Source organism: Falco cherrug, chromosome 3, assembly GCF_023634085.1.
Source record: "Falco cherrug isolate bFalChe1 chromosome 3, bFalChe1.pri, whole genome shotgun sequence".
In the NCBI taxonomy this organism is placed as follows: domain Eukaryota; kingdom Metazoa; phylum Chordata; class Aves; order Falconiformes; family Falconidae; genus Falco; species Falco cherrug.
This window is the reverse complement of record NC_073699.1, coordinates 82,425,143-82,442,472: the sequence shown is the minus strand read 5'-3', so window position 1 is coordinate 82,442,472 and position 17,330 is coordinate 82,425,143. Positions and strand designations below refer to the sequence as shown.

At 38.6% G+C, this 17,330-nt stretch overlaps 1 protein-coding gene across 4 annotated transcripts in view; it reads right to left on the bottom strand.

Moving 5' to 3' along the window:
- The window catches only part of TENT4A (terminal nucleotidyltransferase 4A), a 61,029-nt gene that overhangs the window by 12,501 nt on the left and 31,198 nt on the right, over window positions 1-17,330 (bottom strand). For 2 of the 4 annotated variants that reach the window (XM_014276150.3, XM_005434475.4), the window contains exons 9-11: window positions 12,955-13,055; window positions 12,544-12,716; window positions 587-745 (exon numbers count right to left, since the gene is read on the bottom strand). In XM_014276150.3, coding sequence (XP_014131625.2) covers window positions 587-745; window positions 12,544-12,716; window positions 12,955-13,055 — 433 coding nt within the window. The remainder of the gene's footprint in view (window positions 1-586; window positions 746-12,543; window positions 12,717-12,954; window positions 13,056-17,330) is intronic. The other 2 variants (XM_014276151.3, XM_005434476.4) reach the window with 1 other exon arrangement.

The window sequence follows — 17,330 nt, the reverse complement described above, 5'->3', positions numbered from 1 at the left end:
CATTCACTTCCCAGCCCATTTAAGTACACATTTAATAATTTGGTAAAAATTCTTGTACACAATCAATTTTCTGTTATCTGTCTTTAAAATGTATTACAGAAAGTTACAAGTCAGATTTGTTCTAATAATTCAATAGCGAGACAAACAAGCCTAGACAGATCTGTTTCTTCAGATTAAAAAACTAGTTTACAGATACACCACCTACATGAAGTTTCTGTTTTAAGAACAGGAACCTAAATACCCTGAAGATCTGCAAATATCCCACTGGTTTGGCAGCAGAAGTCTCAAATACAGCTTAAGGAGTCAGACATCTGACTCCCTCCAACTTATTCTTAGGTGCCATTGTGCTGTGGAAGGGCTCCTATATTCAGAAATACATTGCAAACAACTCACCCTTTCCCACCCATTCTTCTCCCCACGCTTCTGACATGGCAGATAAATACTTTTTACGATTACATGAAGTTTAGCACATGCTACATGAAGGGTCTCTTCAGAGGTTTTCAGACTACAGCACAGCGTATATGATCTACGCTTCTGATTTGATCACTGTCTCATGAAAAAGTCGCTCCATTTCATTGGCTCATACCTGATTACTGGTGGCCATTATCAAGGTTCTCGTAGGCGCAGATTGGGGTTTACCACTTGGCATAGGCAATGCAGGTGGTAAACTGGCCATAAGCTGAGTCGGTGCTTGCAGACTGAACTGGTAAACATTAGGAGCTGTGCAAGGTGGTGTATCAGAATCCTTTTGGCAGAGAAAAAGGGGAAAAGAAAAGCAACTTTACAGAAAGTACAGTATATACAGGCTATGCATGTGAAAATGCACCCAAATATCAACTCATGTGAATACTGTAAAATTTAATGATTTTTTTCAATGGTAAATAATTAAATACAAGCCAACACTATATTTTACACATCTAACACAAGCTTAATTGAACCTGCACAAAGGAGACAGTGTCAACAGGTCTATGGCAATCACAGGGCAGTTCCAGGCAGCACAATCTAAAGCCAGAGTTATACATCTACCAAATTTGAATTAAAAGATGGGAACTAAGGCTGGGGAAAAAACGGAACAAGAACAGCGACACTGTTAGTGATACAAGGGCTAGAATTTTATGTGTCATGACAGAATCAGTCCTCTGAACAGTGTTCCGGATTGTATGTATCTGTACATCAAAGTTATTCACTCTAATTGTTACAGTCTTCTTCCCTTCTACCCAGCAACAGCAAAGTTAGGGCTCCATCTACCAAGAAACAAGGAAACAATCTGCCAGTCAAGACTACTATATGCATACCAGTCACCCACTTCACTGCTGATTAGAGTTCTATTCCCCTCACTTTCCATCAGATATCAGAGTGATAATTCTCAGGGGAAGCAAGATGGATGTAGGATTACAGAAAAAGATACTGTAATGGAACTGGTATTACCGAGTACTACTACTCCTCCTGCCAGCCTGACCAACAGCAATTACAGATGCATCACAAGCAGTCGTAACTGTTGATGTTAAAACACTGTGTGCCTGGAGCACTTAACAGACAAGCAGCAAGGTGGTGAACAGACATGTAGGGCTTTACAGGAATTACTGAATTTGAAAACACCCAACTGCCTGCCTCAATTCTTAAATGACATTATTTTTTGAGAAAGTTGAAAAGCAAGCAACAGCCTTTTGAAACAAATTTGAACAGAGATCTTAACACTTATTTTCCAGCTATAACATAGTGGCAACAGATAATACATTTTACTGCTGCTTTTTATCTCTCCCTTAATTCTAAAGTATTCTGAATTTGAAAATATGGAAAAACCGATTCTTTATCCCAAACCACTAGTGTTTTTTTTCCATTCACAGCCGTCTGGCTCAAAGTATATAGCAAGAGGGGCTTGGCCAATTAGTAGTTTAGGAATTACCATAGTAAAAGAAATTTTTGGCTCAAATCATCAAGGATCTTTAACAGTAATTACTGGAATATTCTATTGCTCTTTTCTCTAAAGATTAATTGCCTCAAAGCAACAACTTTTCAGTTAAACCAAGTAAACTTTAAATAGACCTCCAGTACTACTACTCGCCCTCATATGGCCTTGCTTTTCAAATTAGATTCTTCAGTTAAGAGACTAGGCTGTCTAGGAAAATATTTTCAAGAACAGAAACAAGAAAATATTTTAAAGCTTTTCTTGGGAAAAGGAGAAGGTCCTTTAACAGAGACTGACAGTTGTGAATACTGAGTAGTGTAAGCAATGAACTACTAGAAGGCAAAAATTGCACCCCAGCTGAAGTTAATACCCACTGTAGAAATGGTCCTCAATAAAACAGTCAGCTATTAGAACAATCATTCCTTTATTGGTCCATATAAAGTTGTGCTTCCTAAAAAACAAGTTCTAGAAAGAAAGGAGCTGCTGTCCTACTAGGTCAGGGGTCCTCAAACTGTTTAACCAGGGGGCCGGCGCGCGGATGAAGTGGCAGGCAGCCATCTGCGGCTGCTTGGTTTCCCCCCCAACCCCCGGGGGGCAGGTCGGGGGGTTCTGTAAATACCGGGGGCCGGACTGAGGACCCTGGGGGGCTGTATCCAGCCCATGGGCTGTAGTTTGAAGACCCCTGTAAGTTGGTCAACTAGTGGTAAAAGTTACAGTATGCTTTTGTGAAGCAGTTTCAGGTATTTGCATCATGAATTCATAGAGACAAATCACACTGGTACCAAGAATCTGTGCACAAACTTATGTCTTATTTCTGAGATGTTTAGCATTTAATAAATATGTTCACAGTGGGGAACTACATGCTGTAGCACTGATCAAAAAATTAAGCTTAGTTGTATGCACATGCAAAGCCAACTGCCCAGATGAGATGGTGGTTTTTTCCTTTGCCCAGTCCTACAGTATTAGCCATGGGAACAGGCTAAGGTCTCTACAAGGATGAGGGTGACACATTCGGTAGAGTCAGGTACAGGGGCAAGAATTTGGATTTATAAACTGAAGTTTATTTAGATACTATTGACCATGGAATTATTCAAAGATGGAAAAATAAGGAGGGCATAGTCATGTTTGAACAGACAACTTCTGAGCATGCTTACAAGTAATCATGAGCAGGCAGATGTGAGGGAAAAGGGGACCTCACCGTCTATCCAAACCAATGTGTCAACCTTCACAAACTTTCTCCTCTGCTTAGATACAATTACATCCCCTGAAGATTCACATACCTAACCCAGATGGGACGCTTCCCATTTATAAGATTTCTATGGGAGAGTTGCACAACAAAAAGTTAACTCCACTATGGAAGGAACAGCAGATGAAAGAATCATGTGGTTTAACTGAGACTAGATGAATTTCAGCACAAGAAAGCTTGTGTTACTTTCATTTTGTAACAGGTATGTTCATCTGCCTCTTTTTTTACTGATACATGTCTCATACAAGCAGATTGTATCTCTCTTCTGAGGCAATCCTGAACTGCTATCAGGATTACTATATGGAGGTGATGGCCTGACTTCTCATCAGCATCAAAATGCGTTTGTGAAGAGCAGCATTACTGTTCTTACTCAAACTGAAACATTAACCTCAGTGATGAGAAAATTGAGCTCCATGTGAACAAAGTGATTTTCCCCAAGCACTGCCTACACTAAGAAACTGTGTCTTACTTAGTCTTCTGGACAGGATTCTTAAGTGTCATGTGAAAACCTGAAGCATTACAGAAGCTCAAAAGACCTACAATAAATGCATACAGGTAATACTGTCACTTTAGATCCATGTCTAGAAGACAAAAGCTTTGAGCCTTACTAGGGTAACGGCTACAGAAGTCACACTGCAAAAAGATGAATTTAAAATAAAGGGCTAAGATACCTCAACTGATTTTAGCAAATAATCTAGGGATAAAGCCGCAATGACTGCACTAAGAGCCAAGATAAGTTCCTGATCTCTTGAATGCCAATCATACAGACCCTCATCCTGCAAGGAAAATACCTTCTAGAGAGATGTTTTTGGAAACAGACTGACACAGGCTTATCCTACTGCAAAGTATCCATTTTAATACATACTCTAAAGCAGTTTCAACTTTCTAAGAACTTAGTATCTGGAATGAGGATTTCTACTATTCATAGCTTTGATTACCAAGGATTCTTTAAATTTACCCTAACATTAGAAAGATGATAAAAGTCTGGAAGACACTTAGAAACTCAAGTGTTACTGATGAACTCTCACTTAACTACAAATTTTGCTTGAGGAATCTTATCTCCTAGCCTTCTGTCTAGACAGAAACAGTGAAACGCTGCAGTCACATGACAGATGAAGAGCTGAAGCAATCTTACAATCCAAGCTTCTCTTTCTGACATTGGAAGAGAACAAAAAAATCCCTTCCTGTTCCACAAAATGCATCTCCCATTATAAAAAGGACCTAATCAGCAAAAAGAGTATTTTATTCGCCAGAAGCTCCTTACTATGTCTGACCATACAAGCTTATTTCAATTCCATTAATAACTCAAGGCTTAAGATACAAGGTAAACTGTAGTGGTACATCCATCCATCAAGACAACAGTACCCTTTCAGAAATTTCATGTGCATTCAATTATATTCATAAACTTCCTGTCCCTGACTCTAAATGTATGAAGAAGCGGTGCCTTCTGCTTTGTTTCATGATGTAGTCAGTTGAGGAGTTTCAACTGACTAACAATAGCTACCATTTCAGAGTTTTCAATTTCCAAGACAGTTACTATTTTCAAAAGCTGGAGTGGCTTCAGAAGATTCATTCATGATCTCAGTCTAAGTTTTGTGGTAAAAGAATCTAACTATCCTAGAAGTCAGTATTCAGAAATCAAAACTTAAACAGAATGCAAGTTTCTTGCTAATGTGATAGATCTGCATTTCCATACCCCGTTCCCCAGAAGTGAACTACAGAAGTCTTAGCAAAAAGGTTCCTACTGTTTCCATTCCCCAAACTTTTCCCACTGATTAAACAGTTTTTTCTCTTTCCACAACATGCAGAAGCTGCAAGCTGTGACAGCAATGACCACTTCAGTAAAAGTTATGTTCCACCTTCGAAAGCAAAGAACTGAAAATAGTGAGAAAATCAGTGCTTATAGTTAGCACTTTACACTGTACAAATTTTTTTTCATGTGCTCCTCTCCTTTCTTACATTTGAAGTGATTTAACAGGTAACTACTTCCAGCCTTACTCCTTTTGCCTCTTTTCCCATTCTGGCATTCTCCATTACACCTGCATTAGCATTTCACATTATTATGAGCCAATTCATGGAGGTGAACCACAGAAACAGTAATCACCTTCTTACTAGCTTCAGTTTATGAACTGGGTCACCACAGGATTAGATGAATACCAGTGTAGAAAAGGCAGCAGCTAGTAAACAGAAACATCCCTAGCAAGAATATCCAACTACTGGATTGGCTTAATAGAAGTATAAAACCATACTCTTCTAGAACATAAAAGTAAATCCAGAAAATTTCAGACGTTTCACAGTTTGGGGCCACATGCAGGAGCAGAAATCCATGCATGCTCCTGTTTCAATAGTTTTAGCCCCAGTGTACTTAACTCTGCTCGATAAATGAACATGCTTCCAAGGCAACTTTATGGATTACACCACCACCCCATCTCATTTCTTCTGTATCAGCTTGTGCCATATCCCTTTTTGGAAGGTGGAGCCATAACTTTAACTATGGTGTAAACAAAGTAGATTTGAGGTGAATAAAATTTCTGCTTCTATGGGAGGTCACAGGGGAGAGACCTTTCATCAACATAGTTGCACTGTTTCTACTAGCCAGCCTATAAACAATACAAAACAGTCTCTAGTAATTGGTTTATTGTTCTGTCTTTAGGTCAACTGCATTGCCAAAGGAAAATACCTCAGTCATTGTGCTTATGGGAATGGAAAAGTGAAAGAAGAGATATAGGATACACAAGCAAACTGAAAAATATGCATCCTCCAAAAGTGTTAGTGTTCATTTTACAAAGATAACAAAAAATGTAGTCTAATTAGTATCTACCAACACTAAATACAAGCACAGCACCCCTTTTTAACCTCACCTCATTATATCCTGCCAGGCCTGACTGTGGGCTTATTCCATGTTTTATCAATATTCACTGTATTTCATATAAGGCATCTTAAATAAAAAAAAAGGTCCCCAAAGTGTGACATCTCAAATGTCCTTTGTTACCCCTAGTATTTTAATTTCACAGGCTTTCAACTGGTTTGTTATTGTTAACAGTACAGTAATATTTCAAGCTATTGTTTTCCAAGTTAAACAATTATTGGACTCATTATGCAAGCTGAACATGCTAGAATATAAACACTGTATTTAGGTTTTCTTCCATCCTAAAATGGCTTAGGTACCTTTTGGGTTTTTTTCAGGGAAGGGAATGTTAAGATATGGCAAGAACATAACTAGCCTTTGGCATCACAAAGCAGTCAAAACTTGACTTGTACAGAATTCCTTGCTTCCCTCACTTCACTGACATCATAGCAGTAAAATCCAACTTCACTTGCTGATTTACACGTTCTTTCTGTACCCTTTGCTGCTTATAATAACTTATTAAATAAAATTACTTTATAACTTTGTGTTCAAAATTGTGCCTCCTGCAGCTTTGCAGAAATTTACTCTTACTTCAGGTGGACAAAGGACTGCTTAAAGCAACTAAGACAAGAACTGAAGAGCATGAGAATATAAAACAGCACTGGTCAGAGACACTGGTTAAAAAAGTCAAAACAAGTGTGGGACTATATAGTGAAAAAGGAAAATGAACAAAAGCAGCACTGGAAAAATTTGTTTCCCTTTGGGTCCACAGAAGCTGTCAGTAATCTGCAAAGGAAGAACAGGAGAAAACACTGGCATTCTAAAGGATGTGGGCTTAATTGATTAGGGGCATTTAAGAGTTTATTTTTTTTTCCCTGGCAACATCAGGTTCTGTGTCTGCACACTCAGGGTTACCCATTGCTTTATTGGGAGACAAGCTGGCTGTAAGTCAGTACTCACATCTTTCTTTAAAGACTAAAGATTAAGAGCCTACTTTTTAGAGCACCTGCCTTCTATCTGTTCAGGAAGGAGTAAAAAGATCAAATCTGCATTCTTCTACAAAAAGACTATCAACTATACATACATATATTTGAATTGTTACTTTGGTTAGGACATGAGAGTATTCAGGCAGGTAGAAAGAAAGGAGAATATGTGTAGCTCTTGTCAGAATTTTGTGAGAATTTTGTTAGGCCACCCCCTTCTGTCCCCTCTTCCTACACACAGAATTTCAACTGGAACTCTACAAATTAATCATAGTTGTTAACACAGATTTAACAAGACTACAAGAAGAGCTGTTACAGAAACTGTTCTGAAATGTCTGTCCCTCTACTGCAGATAAGCACATGCCTTACACCTGCCAATTTAATAGCTTTAAAAAAAGCAACATTTACCAGGACAGGGTACATCACATTCTTATCACCTCTACCTGTGAAAAGGGAAGTACAAAAGTCCCTGCTAATAAGCTGAAATCCAGAGTCTTTGACTAACAGGAAGGAAGGGGAGATGGTGATATCTTCATTAAGCATGTTGAGTTCAAGTACTAGGCCACCATTACCGCAGAGGAAGTAACAGTTCCAAAGTCTGCAGATCTTGCTTGCATTCAGCAGAACAATAGCAGTAATGACTATTAGTCTTACCAGTCATATTTATATACTACTCTCACAAATGTAAGCATCCAATCAAAGTACTGAACAGGTTCCGTGGGACACTTCGTATCCCCTAGCTGGTGGGGGCAGCATGGTGGGCAGATCAAACACTGACATTCTGAAGAAAGGTTATTATAAAGGCTGAACAGCAATGGCTACACCTAAAATTTCAAAAACAGTCTGAAAGAACATATTGTAAATGCTAAAAATTTAAATAGAGGCAAGGATTGTTCTCCTCCCCAAACTAGACTATACAGGCACCTTGTTCACAGAAACGTCAACTACCTTGACATGACTACATGGTCACAAGAAGTCAGAACTTTTCACAAAATAATCTTGTACAAGCCCAAGGAACATTAATACCAGAAACACTGAGATAAGGTGCATGAAATTTCTTAGATCCAAATTTCTAACGGACAGCTTTGAAATTCTGTACTGGAATGGATATGAGATTATATATCCATTAGGTAACAAAAAGGAGGTTTAAAAGTTTCTGTGAGCCATTACATCTGTTACTGATACACAGGTATCACTATCCCATAAAACACTATGCTTTATTTGGCACAACAGCATCAAATCTGCAAAGCATTCTTAGCACCAGGAATTATACCAGACCAAAATGAGACTGCAAAAACATACCTGGGATTATTTTTCACTTGGCAGAGACTGCTGATCAAGCAGCAGATATTCTCCAGCACTACTCTAGGACTTCCTGAGCTAATAAAAAGCAGCTTTCCACAACACTTAAGCAACAAGAAATCCAGGTCACCAGCTACAGAGTGCAGGTCCAGAACAAAAGCACCCAGGAAAAAAAAGGCGTTTCAAGAGGAATTTGGTCACTGCTTAGGTTCTCAGACTGATATCTACAACTAGCCAGATCAAGCAGAGAGCTGGGGGCAAACATAGCTCATTTCATCTGGTTTCAGATTCTCATAACAATCACTTAACTCAGTATAAGGTTAAAGTGAGATTTCCTAATGCTAGAGACTTATTTTCTACCGTGCAACAGTTTAACTCTTGCTCCCATACAGTAAACACTCATGCACTTTGTACTGCCCTTGATGGCAAAGATATTTATAAAGCATCTTCCATTATTCACTTCTACATTTGTTGGATCATGTAGGAATGCATGGTATTTTGCAACTTACCTGTTTGCACAACTGAAGAATACATACTGCCTTTTTGTCAGGGCAGCGTATGGTATTTTAAATACCTGCACAGTGGTATACTTCACTGAGAGAAGACTTACTACACAGATCAGTTTCATAATTAACAGAATCCAGAAAAATATTTTGATGATCAGATTCCTTGTAGCCATAGGTTTATTTCCATGTGTTCCTCAGTTTGCTCCTTGTCACTAATATTTATATTCTTCACAGAGCTGAGGTAACAGGGCAGGAAATTCAATACTCAGTATTTTGCAAGGAACTACATTAGAAATGCCAGTGAGAGTCAGAGCTCTGCACTAACATGTACAGTGAGACAAACACAAACTGAACAGCTACCTCACTAATAGTAATAGGGGTACCAGAGGACAGATTTGTCTTCTACAGTCTTCAATCCAAAGTTTACTGGGCCTTATGAAAGCTTGATGTTGTGACTAAGATGTCAGTTTGCTAGGACGCTTACAGAAGACAGCACAACTAGAATTTCATCAGCCAGATTGTGCTAGCATAAGGCATTTTGTAAATAGCTTTACTGCCTTGGAAAAACCATAAAACCATACTTTCTGTACAAATTATTATATAGTCTCATTAGATCCAGTTCTTAAGTTTTGGGCTGTGTAGATAGTGGTCCAGAAGTGTGTTCCCCTGCAAGCTAGTCCTGGATGCACAGAGATAAAAGCAATCATCCACCTGAATATGAGGCATCATACTGAGGAAAAGCACATACATATAAAATGTATATAAGGAAAGAGAAGGCTGCCCTTGAAGGAGGCAGTTCTCTTGTTCCTCAGTGGTACACAAGTTCTCATCTTCAAAAGGTTACCATCCATGTGGTCCCCAAAGGAAGAGAAGCATTAGCAGGAATGGAAATAACTCAGGGTAGCAACTTTAAGCTGTTATATCCCCACACTTCCATTTTTCTGAGTACGCACAAAAGTTGAGAGGCTGACTTCTAAACGTTAGCTCTGGCTTATGCCAACCCAGTCTCCAGAAAAAACTGCTCCTTTTTGTTCTATTCTGAAACCTGTTCTCCTGCTGCTGGAACCAATCTAAAACCACTATCTCAAGTGCCTATAAGTCCAAGACACCAGGAGCCTTGTCTATTCCATAAATATGGCTCAGCAACTGAATAAAAGGCAAGAACCTGTAATGCGAGAACTTTTTAAAGGAAACCTTTAAAAACCATACAGCATGCTGTATTACAACCTATTAAACTAACTACTGTTACAACCAACTATTAAACTTTTAAGGTTTAATAAAAAATGTTGGGATCCCTATGAGCAACACTGTACTGCTTTGGTAACACCTGATTACTTGATATATAGTGCCAACATTGCTTCCAGAACATACTGATGAATACATGGCAAGGCCTCCAAGACTTACGGCTGGTGTACAGTGATGTGGCGACTTCAGAATGTAACTACATCTGTGCTAGAGTGGATGGCTGGAATACTTGGAACATCAGTAGACAAAGTTCAAAGAGGGGCAAAATGACCAAGTAAAGTCACAAGTTGCCAAGCCTACTTCTCTTCCTCAAAGCACATAAAAGTGACTTCTATTATACTGGTAAACAAATCTCAGAAAGGTCAAGGTACAGCTGACCCCTATTACCAGAGAAACTTTAGCAGTAAATTGAAAAGCAAATACATTATGAAGTTCCTCTAATTTGCCAGCAAGGCTCTTGTACCTGATACACAGCAAAAGATTTTCTGCAGTCACACAACATACATCTCCAAAAAGTGTCTTGACACAGACCTTCTGCTTAAGGTTAGCAGTGACAGAGGGATGAATATATTTTATTAAACTAAAACCTTAATTATTGGGAAGAGATCAGCAAACCGTCAATCTAAGATCTCCCCATGTGCTCCATTTGCTTTATAATCTGTACCTAGCTTTCAGTATCAGAGCTCATAAGATTTAAGTTTAAATGAATACAGAATCACTCCTGAAGAACAATCTCTCCACAAGATCAGAGCAAAGACTACAAATAACTAGTGATGAGATGCACCATATTCATATTCCTTTGTTCTGAAGCCGGTACCAAAGTTCACTGCGTCCTACTTATTTGAGCACACCAGAAGTCTTGGCAGAAGTGCTAGTTGACACACACTAGATGCTCCTTTGCTGAAATCTGTACATAGCATTATCCATATCATGCCATGGGTAGCATCTTCAAATCCAGCAGAATAGGTTTCTTTTCCTGAATCAGGTGCAGCTCAGGACTGCTCAACCAGAACTTGCTCATCCTCACATATCCGAGTGTGAGTAGGATGAACCCATCAACTATTTGTCAGAAACCTGCCATTCCATTCCAAATTAAAACAATATGCTGGTGGTCTACTAAGGACATAATAGCAATACATGACCGGGGCTTAAACTAGGGTCTGTCACAAGACATGGGCATAAGGGGTTTTATTTTGTTAAAAAGGGTACTATTTCCATTTATTTTGTGGATGCCCAACTGATTGCACATCTTTCTTGTTGAGAGCTTCCTTTCCACTTTTCATTAATTTCTCTGGCATCAGCCAATGAAGTTTCACCTTCAATGTTAAGCAAAAAGGAACTAAGGGGATATCATAACCACTCCCCACCAATTATGCTGGGAATGCATAATATTAAGTAAATATTTGCATTTTCTCATAAAACTACTACAGAAAAATCCTTCCCACTGACATATTAAAACCAAGAGCATGGCTACTAGTATCACTGGCAAGCATCATGCTGTTCTTTTTCCATTAGCCAGATGGTGCAACTAAACAATTTACCATATTTACTGGAGGTGGAGTGAAAAGACAATTCAACACAGAAAATTCAGTAATGTAGAGGAATTACAGAAAATAACCAAAACATACAAAGAAGGCGCTCGTCCCTCAAAAGTTATTAAAATAGATTTCCCAACTTTTAATTCCATATTTGACTAGTTTTTGAAAGCATTCAAGAAACAGGTACTTGGACCTCTCTTGGCATCATCCAGTTATGTGCTACTGTAGTTAACTGGATGTTACATCTTGTTCCAGTCAATACCTCTACCTAGCACAGAATGCTTCAGTAGATTTATGAGCACCTCATGCCATGCAATGTAATTTTGTGCTTTATAATCTGCACTGCCCGATCCCATGTTGATTTAACTCCATACCAAAACAAAAAGACCTTATAGAATCTTAAAGAGTCTGGGAACATACCTAAAGAGACTACAGCCTCCTCTTCCAGGAAGTTACAATGAAGCCCAGTGATCACTTTCAGATTGTACTTTCAAACAAGGAAGCTGACAGCAAGACTTTAAATGGGGCCCTATTACCATTAAAACATGAACTGACTGCTTGGCTGAACATTTCAAGGAGTATTACTCACCTTCACAACACAATATGATATTCATGTTCCACTTCAAATGGACAAAAGGGACCAGAACTTGACAATGAGAGGTTTTGTTTGATGGGAAGATTTACAAAGATTAATTAGCAATTCTTAATTAGCTACTGTTAACTTGGGGGTTTATATATATTACAACTAACTACTACCACAAAGAGTACCAAAGACTTAGAACAGAGTTAAGAAATTTATTTTAAAAATATTTGATTTTAGTATTTTTTCTGGGCAAGGGAAGCTATTAATCTGCTACAGCAGCTTAGGGATAGCACCACATTAACTGCTGTTGTATCAGATGAGGCTTTGAAAAGTATGATAAACTCTGCTTCTTATTAGTTTAACCCATTAAAGAAAAAGCTTACAATGTCACTGCCGGAGAGTGATGATACAGAAGAGGCAGATGAGCCAGAGGATAACTGTTGTGTACTAGGCAATGATAAAGCCAAGCGTTGGTTGTAAGATGGTTCAGAGTCTCTGTTCTGTTGCTGTTCTCCATTGCATGGAGCTATCTGGTCTCTTATTTTCAACCTATTATCTGTTAAGAGAAAACACAGGTATCATTTAAGAGCACAGAATATAAATACATGGGCCCTGAAGTCTAAGAAGAGCTGCAGTTTAACAACCTAATTGAAAAAGGCTCAGAGAAAAGCAGTCTTGGGCTAGAGAGTTACAAACTCCTTTTATTTTTTCCTACCTATCTGAAAGTAATTAATTTCAAGGCATGAGTATTTTCAATTAGATCAAATTCAAGAAAAGATTCCTGGTATACCTACCAAGTTCAGGTGATAAATTAATTTTGCTCCCCCACTTCTTTTTAATCCAGGCCCTGTAGTCAATCACTTCTTGGGTCACTTTGATGATTCTACCTAATGTGCTAAAAAAATTTTTCAATTAAGTATTAAACAAAGACTGTTGTTTACATACTTGCAACATTACAATAAGCAACCAAATTATTCGAAGTCGGTTTGAGATATCCCTAAGCAAAGAATCCTTTTTAACTTTCATTTCCTTAGCACACCATTTAATTCACTGAAGCACCACAATTTTTCAAGTAGCATATTACTTATCTTCTACCATATTAACATGCAAACACTGACACATGTGAGATTTTTACTCTATTTCAAAATGAAAATAACCTTAATTATCAAGAATGTACATGCAGATACCAATGTACTTGATAAAAGCAATTTACAGGTTCTTGCATTTCTCCATATAACCAATATTTGTTCCACAGAATCTGGATTACAACAGTTATGGGACACACAGAAGACACTAATACCCCAGCCCTCCAACTGATCTTCACACTGAAGACAGAGACCTTCACCAGTCCTTGCTTACAGATTTTACAAGACAACTCAAAAGGTGTAAGACCTCCACAACTATAAAGGAAGTACCATGGATCGTGAGGTAGTGGAAACAAGAAACACAGACTGGCTCCAAAACCAGAACAAGTTAGAATTTAAGAAAATTCATAACAGTAAGTGGTTCAGAGAAAAAGCCTACCTGGTCCTGCTGAACAGTGACCAGTTAACAACAAGTACAAAGTAGTATTTCTCCAACATACCTTCCCAACATTCAGCTATTTGAATTGTTCTTCTTGAGCAGGAGTTGTGTCCTTGTTTGAGAGCTAAGCTTTGAAGCTTTCCTTTCATCAGGGAATAGTAGCTGAAACACTAACTATAAACTCCATGCTCAAGATACCTGAGGGACTGACTACTGTACAAAAATGGGCTGTGAGAAGTTACCATCTTGGAGTAGGTAGCATTATCATACTTTTGAAAATCTCCAACAGATACAACAAAGCTTACTTTGCATCTCACATCGTAAAGGTACATTATACCTGTACAGGAATTTCTTTTGGTTTAGGTGTATAATGGGAAGGGAGGACATGCATAGCATAAGCTTATTTAGACCACCTTTATTTTATTAGGTCATTTCATAGTAAGACTTCAAAAAGGAGCAATAATTCTCCTACTGACTTAGGGATTACTATTTCATGCAAGACCAAATACCACATATTCCATGTTTAGTCTTCCAACTTTAAAGGCATGTCAGTGTGTTAGTACTGCAAAAGGCAGTCCAGCATTTTAAGCAAATATTGAACCAAGTATCATCTAAGTTATAAGTTCAATAGCTGCAGAAGGACCTTACAGACAGAATTAATGTCATCCCCCATTCATGTATGTAATGTAGATAACATGATGCATGTTGGAAAATAAAATCTTGAATTTCACATGCAGAACTAAAGGCATGATTGGCACCACTCAGCAACTAGAGATGTGGGTTAAAATAGGTGATTCTTTGGAAACCACAGTTCAATAGCTAAGTAGAGCACATTAAGAAAGGAACAAATGACACTGAGGATAGTATTTTGTCAATGTACACTCCCATGACATAACAGCATTTCAAATACTCGATGCAGTTCTGGCTTCTCAATCTCAAACAGGAAGTCAAAAGAGACATAATGAAGACAGGGATGACCAACACTGCAGAGAATCAGCTATGGCCCTTGAGTTGCAGTTCCCAAGACAGCAATGCCAATATTGGACTTAAACATACACATACTGGGTCAGAGAAGAAAATCTTGCAACTAAAGCTTTCATCTGAGAATACCTTCAGAAAGATCTGAGCTTTTACTCTAGGATAACCCATGAATTTCACAACTACTACCAGCTGTGTCAGAAACAGAAAATGAATATGAACTGAATATAAGCTCTTACGGAGAAAGAGTTCATCAAGTCTGAAGCTTCTTGGACTACCTTCCCAGAAGCAAATCAAGTCATGCCTTCATATACCAGAAGGAAAATGAATTACATACACTGGCATTTTTATCAGCATGGGCAACATATACCAAAAAATGCCTGCTGTCAAATAGGTGTAAAGGGTGAAACGACTGCTACACCAACAATTATGGTGGAGTTGCACATACAGAACCTGGGAATCTCCTCCCTCACTAACTTCTTTGACAGAGAATAGATCAAAGGCCCAGACTTTTTTTTGGTAGAAAGATAGCAAAAAAGAAATTCACTAAGTTATCAGGTCAGAAGTTCAAAGGCAAATCTATACTACACCACTCATACACCAAAATTAAAAACATTCATTCTGAGACATCAGAAACTGAAAGACAATTCAAGGCTATACTACCGTATACTTAATATAGCAGGAAAGAAAAAGGAAGCAAGTGTGATCAAAGTAGATAATGGAACACCATTTCATGTATGGGACTCAAGCACATCCATGGGGTCAGAGAATTTTTTTTAAGTAAACATCTAAAAACTATGTTTATATCTGTTTTTAACACTGAAAATGCTTAGGAACAGCAAAGCCTACTTATCTGCTATACTTTAGTATGAGGAAATTCTACACTTTTGGGTTGTTTTTTTTTGCTGAGGACAGAATTTCTACAGATGAGACACTCCCACAATTCTTTGGAGATGCTTGTTTGGAAGACATGGAATAAACACAGTTAACCAGTTAGTAAAATTAGACAGTTGTCCTATGAGACACCCCTTTAGGGTTTTTCCCTTAATGTTATTACATAGTAAAACCAAGAATAAGCTATTTACATACCTAGGTCATTTTATGATAAAAGCTTAGAAGCTCCTCTTTTTACACACTTCACACACTTCAAGCACTCAGTTCACAGGGATACTTTCTAGCTGTCATTAAAGCACAACTAAGGTGTAAATAAATCTTACAATCACTCTTAAAAGGCTCAGGGTGCTGACATAAGATTCAGAAAAATCCAAGTATCTAAAGCTCCAGTCAAGCTCCACACGAACAAGTGAGTACCAGAGCAGGAAAAAGCATTGAGTCTGTGAAAGAAAAGTCAAAATAACTGTTCGGGGCTCCTTAATTGAACTTATGAAATATCCTCCTGGTATTAAAAGGGTAATATAATCTAAAAGCGGAGTTTTAGAGGAGCACCTGAGAAGGATCTGCTTGCGCATGAGCCTAAAAAAAACCCAAAATACTAAAACCTTGACTCAGACAAAAACTCTGTGGAGGAAAAGCTGATATTGCTGACACCTCTTAAGAAACAGCATGCATCCTAGTGACAGCAACCCACCATTCAGGATGTGAAGCAAAGGACCACTTCAGATGCCACATTTCTGATTTGTCAGCAGATCTAGCAAGCAAGTTTAACATTCCCTCTGACAACTCCTAGAGTTCCCAAGGCTATCTTGGGCCAACCAGGGGCAAGCTAAACCTAACAGACCCGTCAGCAGTTAGATCACTTGAACTGTACACTAGGAAAAGATCAAAGAGCTTTCAAGCACAGAGGAAAAGACCACTTCATATATAGCCCAGACTGCTGTTGTTTTGAAGATTACTACCTGTCAACGACAACTCCAGATATGCAGTAGCAAAACCCTGCCAAAGCTTCCTCAAACTCTGAATTCTAGCCTGTTGGCATGACAGTCCCGTTCCTCATCCACCTGTACTACATCTGGCACCAACAAGGAGGAGCCTGTTACCAATCTGCAACTCTGAAACCTTTCTTCAGTTCCTAGAAGTCTTAAGTTATACTGGAAGGGCACATCACAGCAGAACCAGTCTTCATTCCTCATTTCATATGACCTTTTCTGTCTCCCAAATGCAGCTACACTGCTGTTTAGAGGCAGTCTGAGCACACATTCATATCTGAACCATGCAGCAGGCCCAATGCATAAGCCAACATCCTAATCTACAGACAAATGTATTAACCTAAGGATGACATCTTTGTCACATCCGGATCAGCATAACTTGCAGCTGTCAAATGGTACAATACTACTCTCCATCTTCCTCCAAATGTGAACTCCTCCTGCTTCTCTTGCTTCTCATCTGCCCATCACACAGTCATAACCTGGATCAACTTCTTGCTATGGCAGAAGTGTTGATGTATTTGTTTCAGTTAGAACAGAACATTCTCATCTGACTCACCTTCTGACTGCAGGCCTACTAGATCTTATACAAGGCAAGAGTCAGGAATACACAGACTGAGAAGGAAGAAAGAGGGCCACTGACAGGAGACAGCCCACAGATAGTTAGGCTAGACAAGGTATAATGTGAATTTCAACCTTAATATATAGACCATGGACAAGGTAGTAACATATACTCCACTATTTCAAAGGATATGAATCAGTGAGCAAGAGCTTGCTGCCAAACA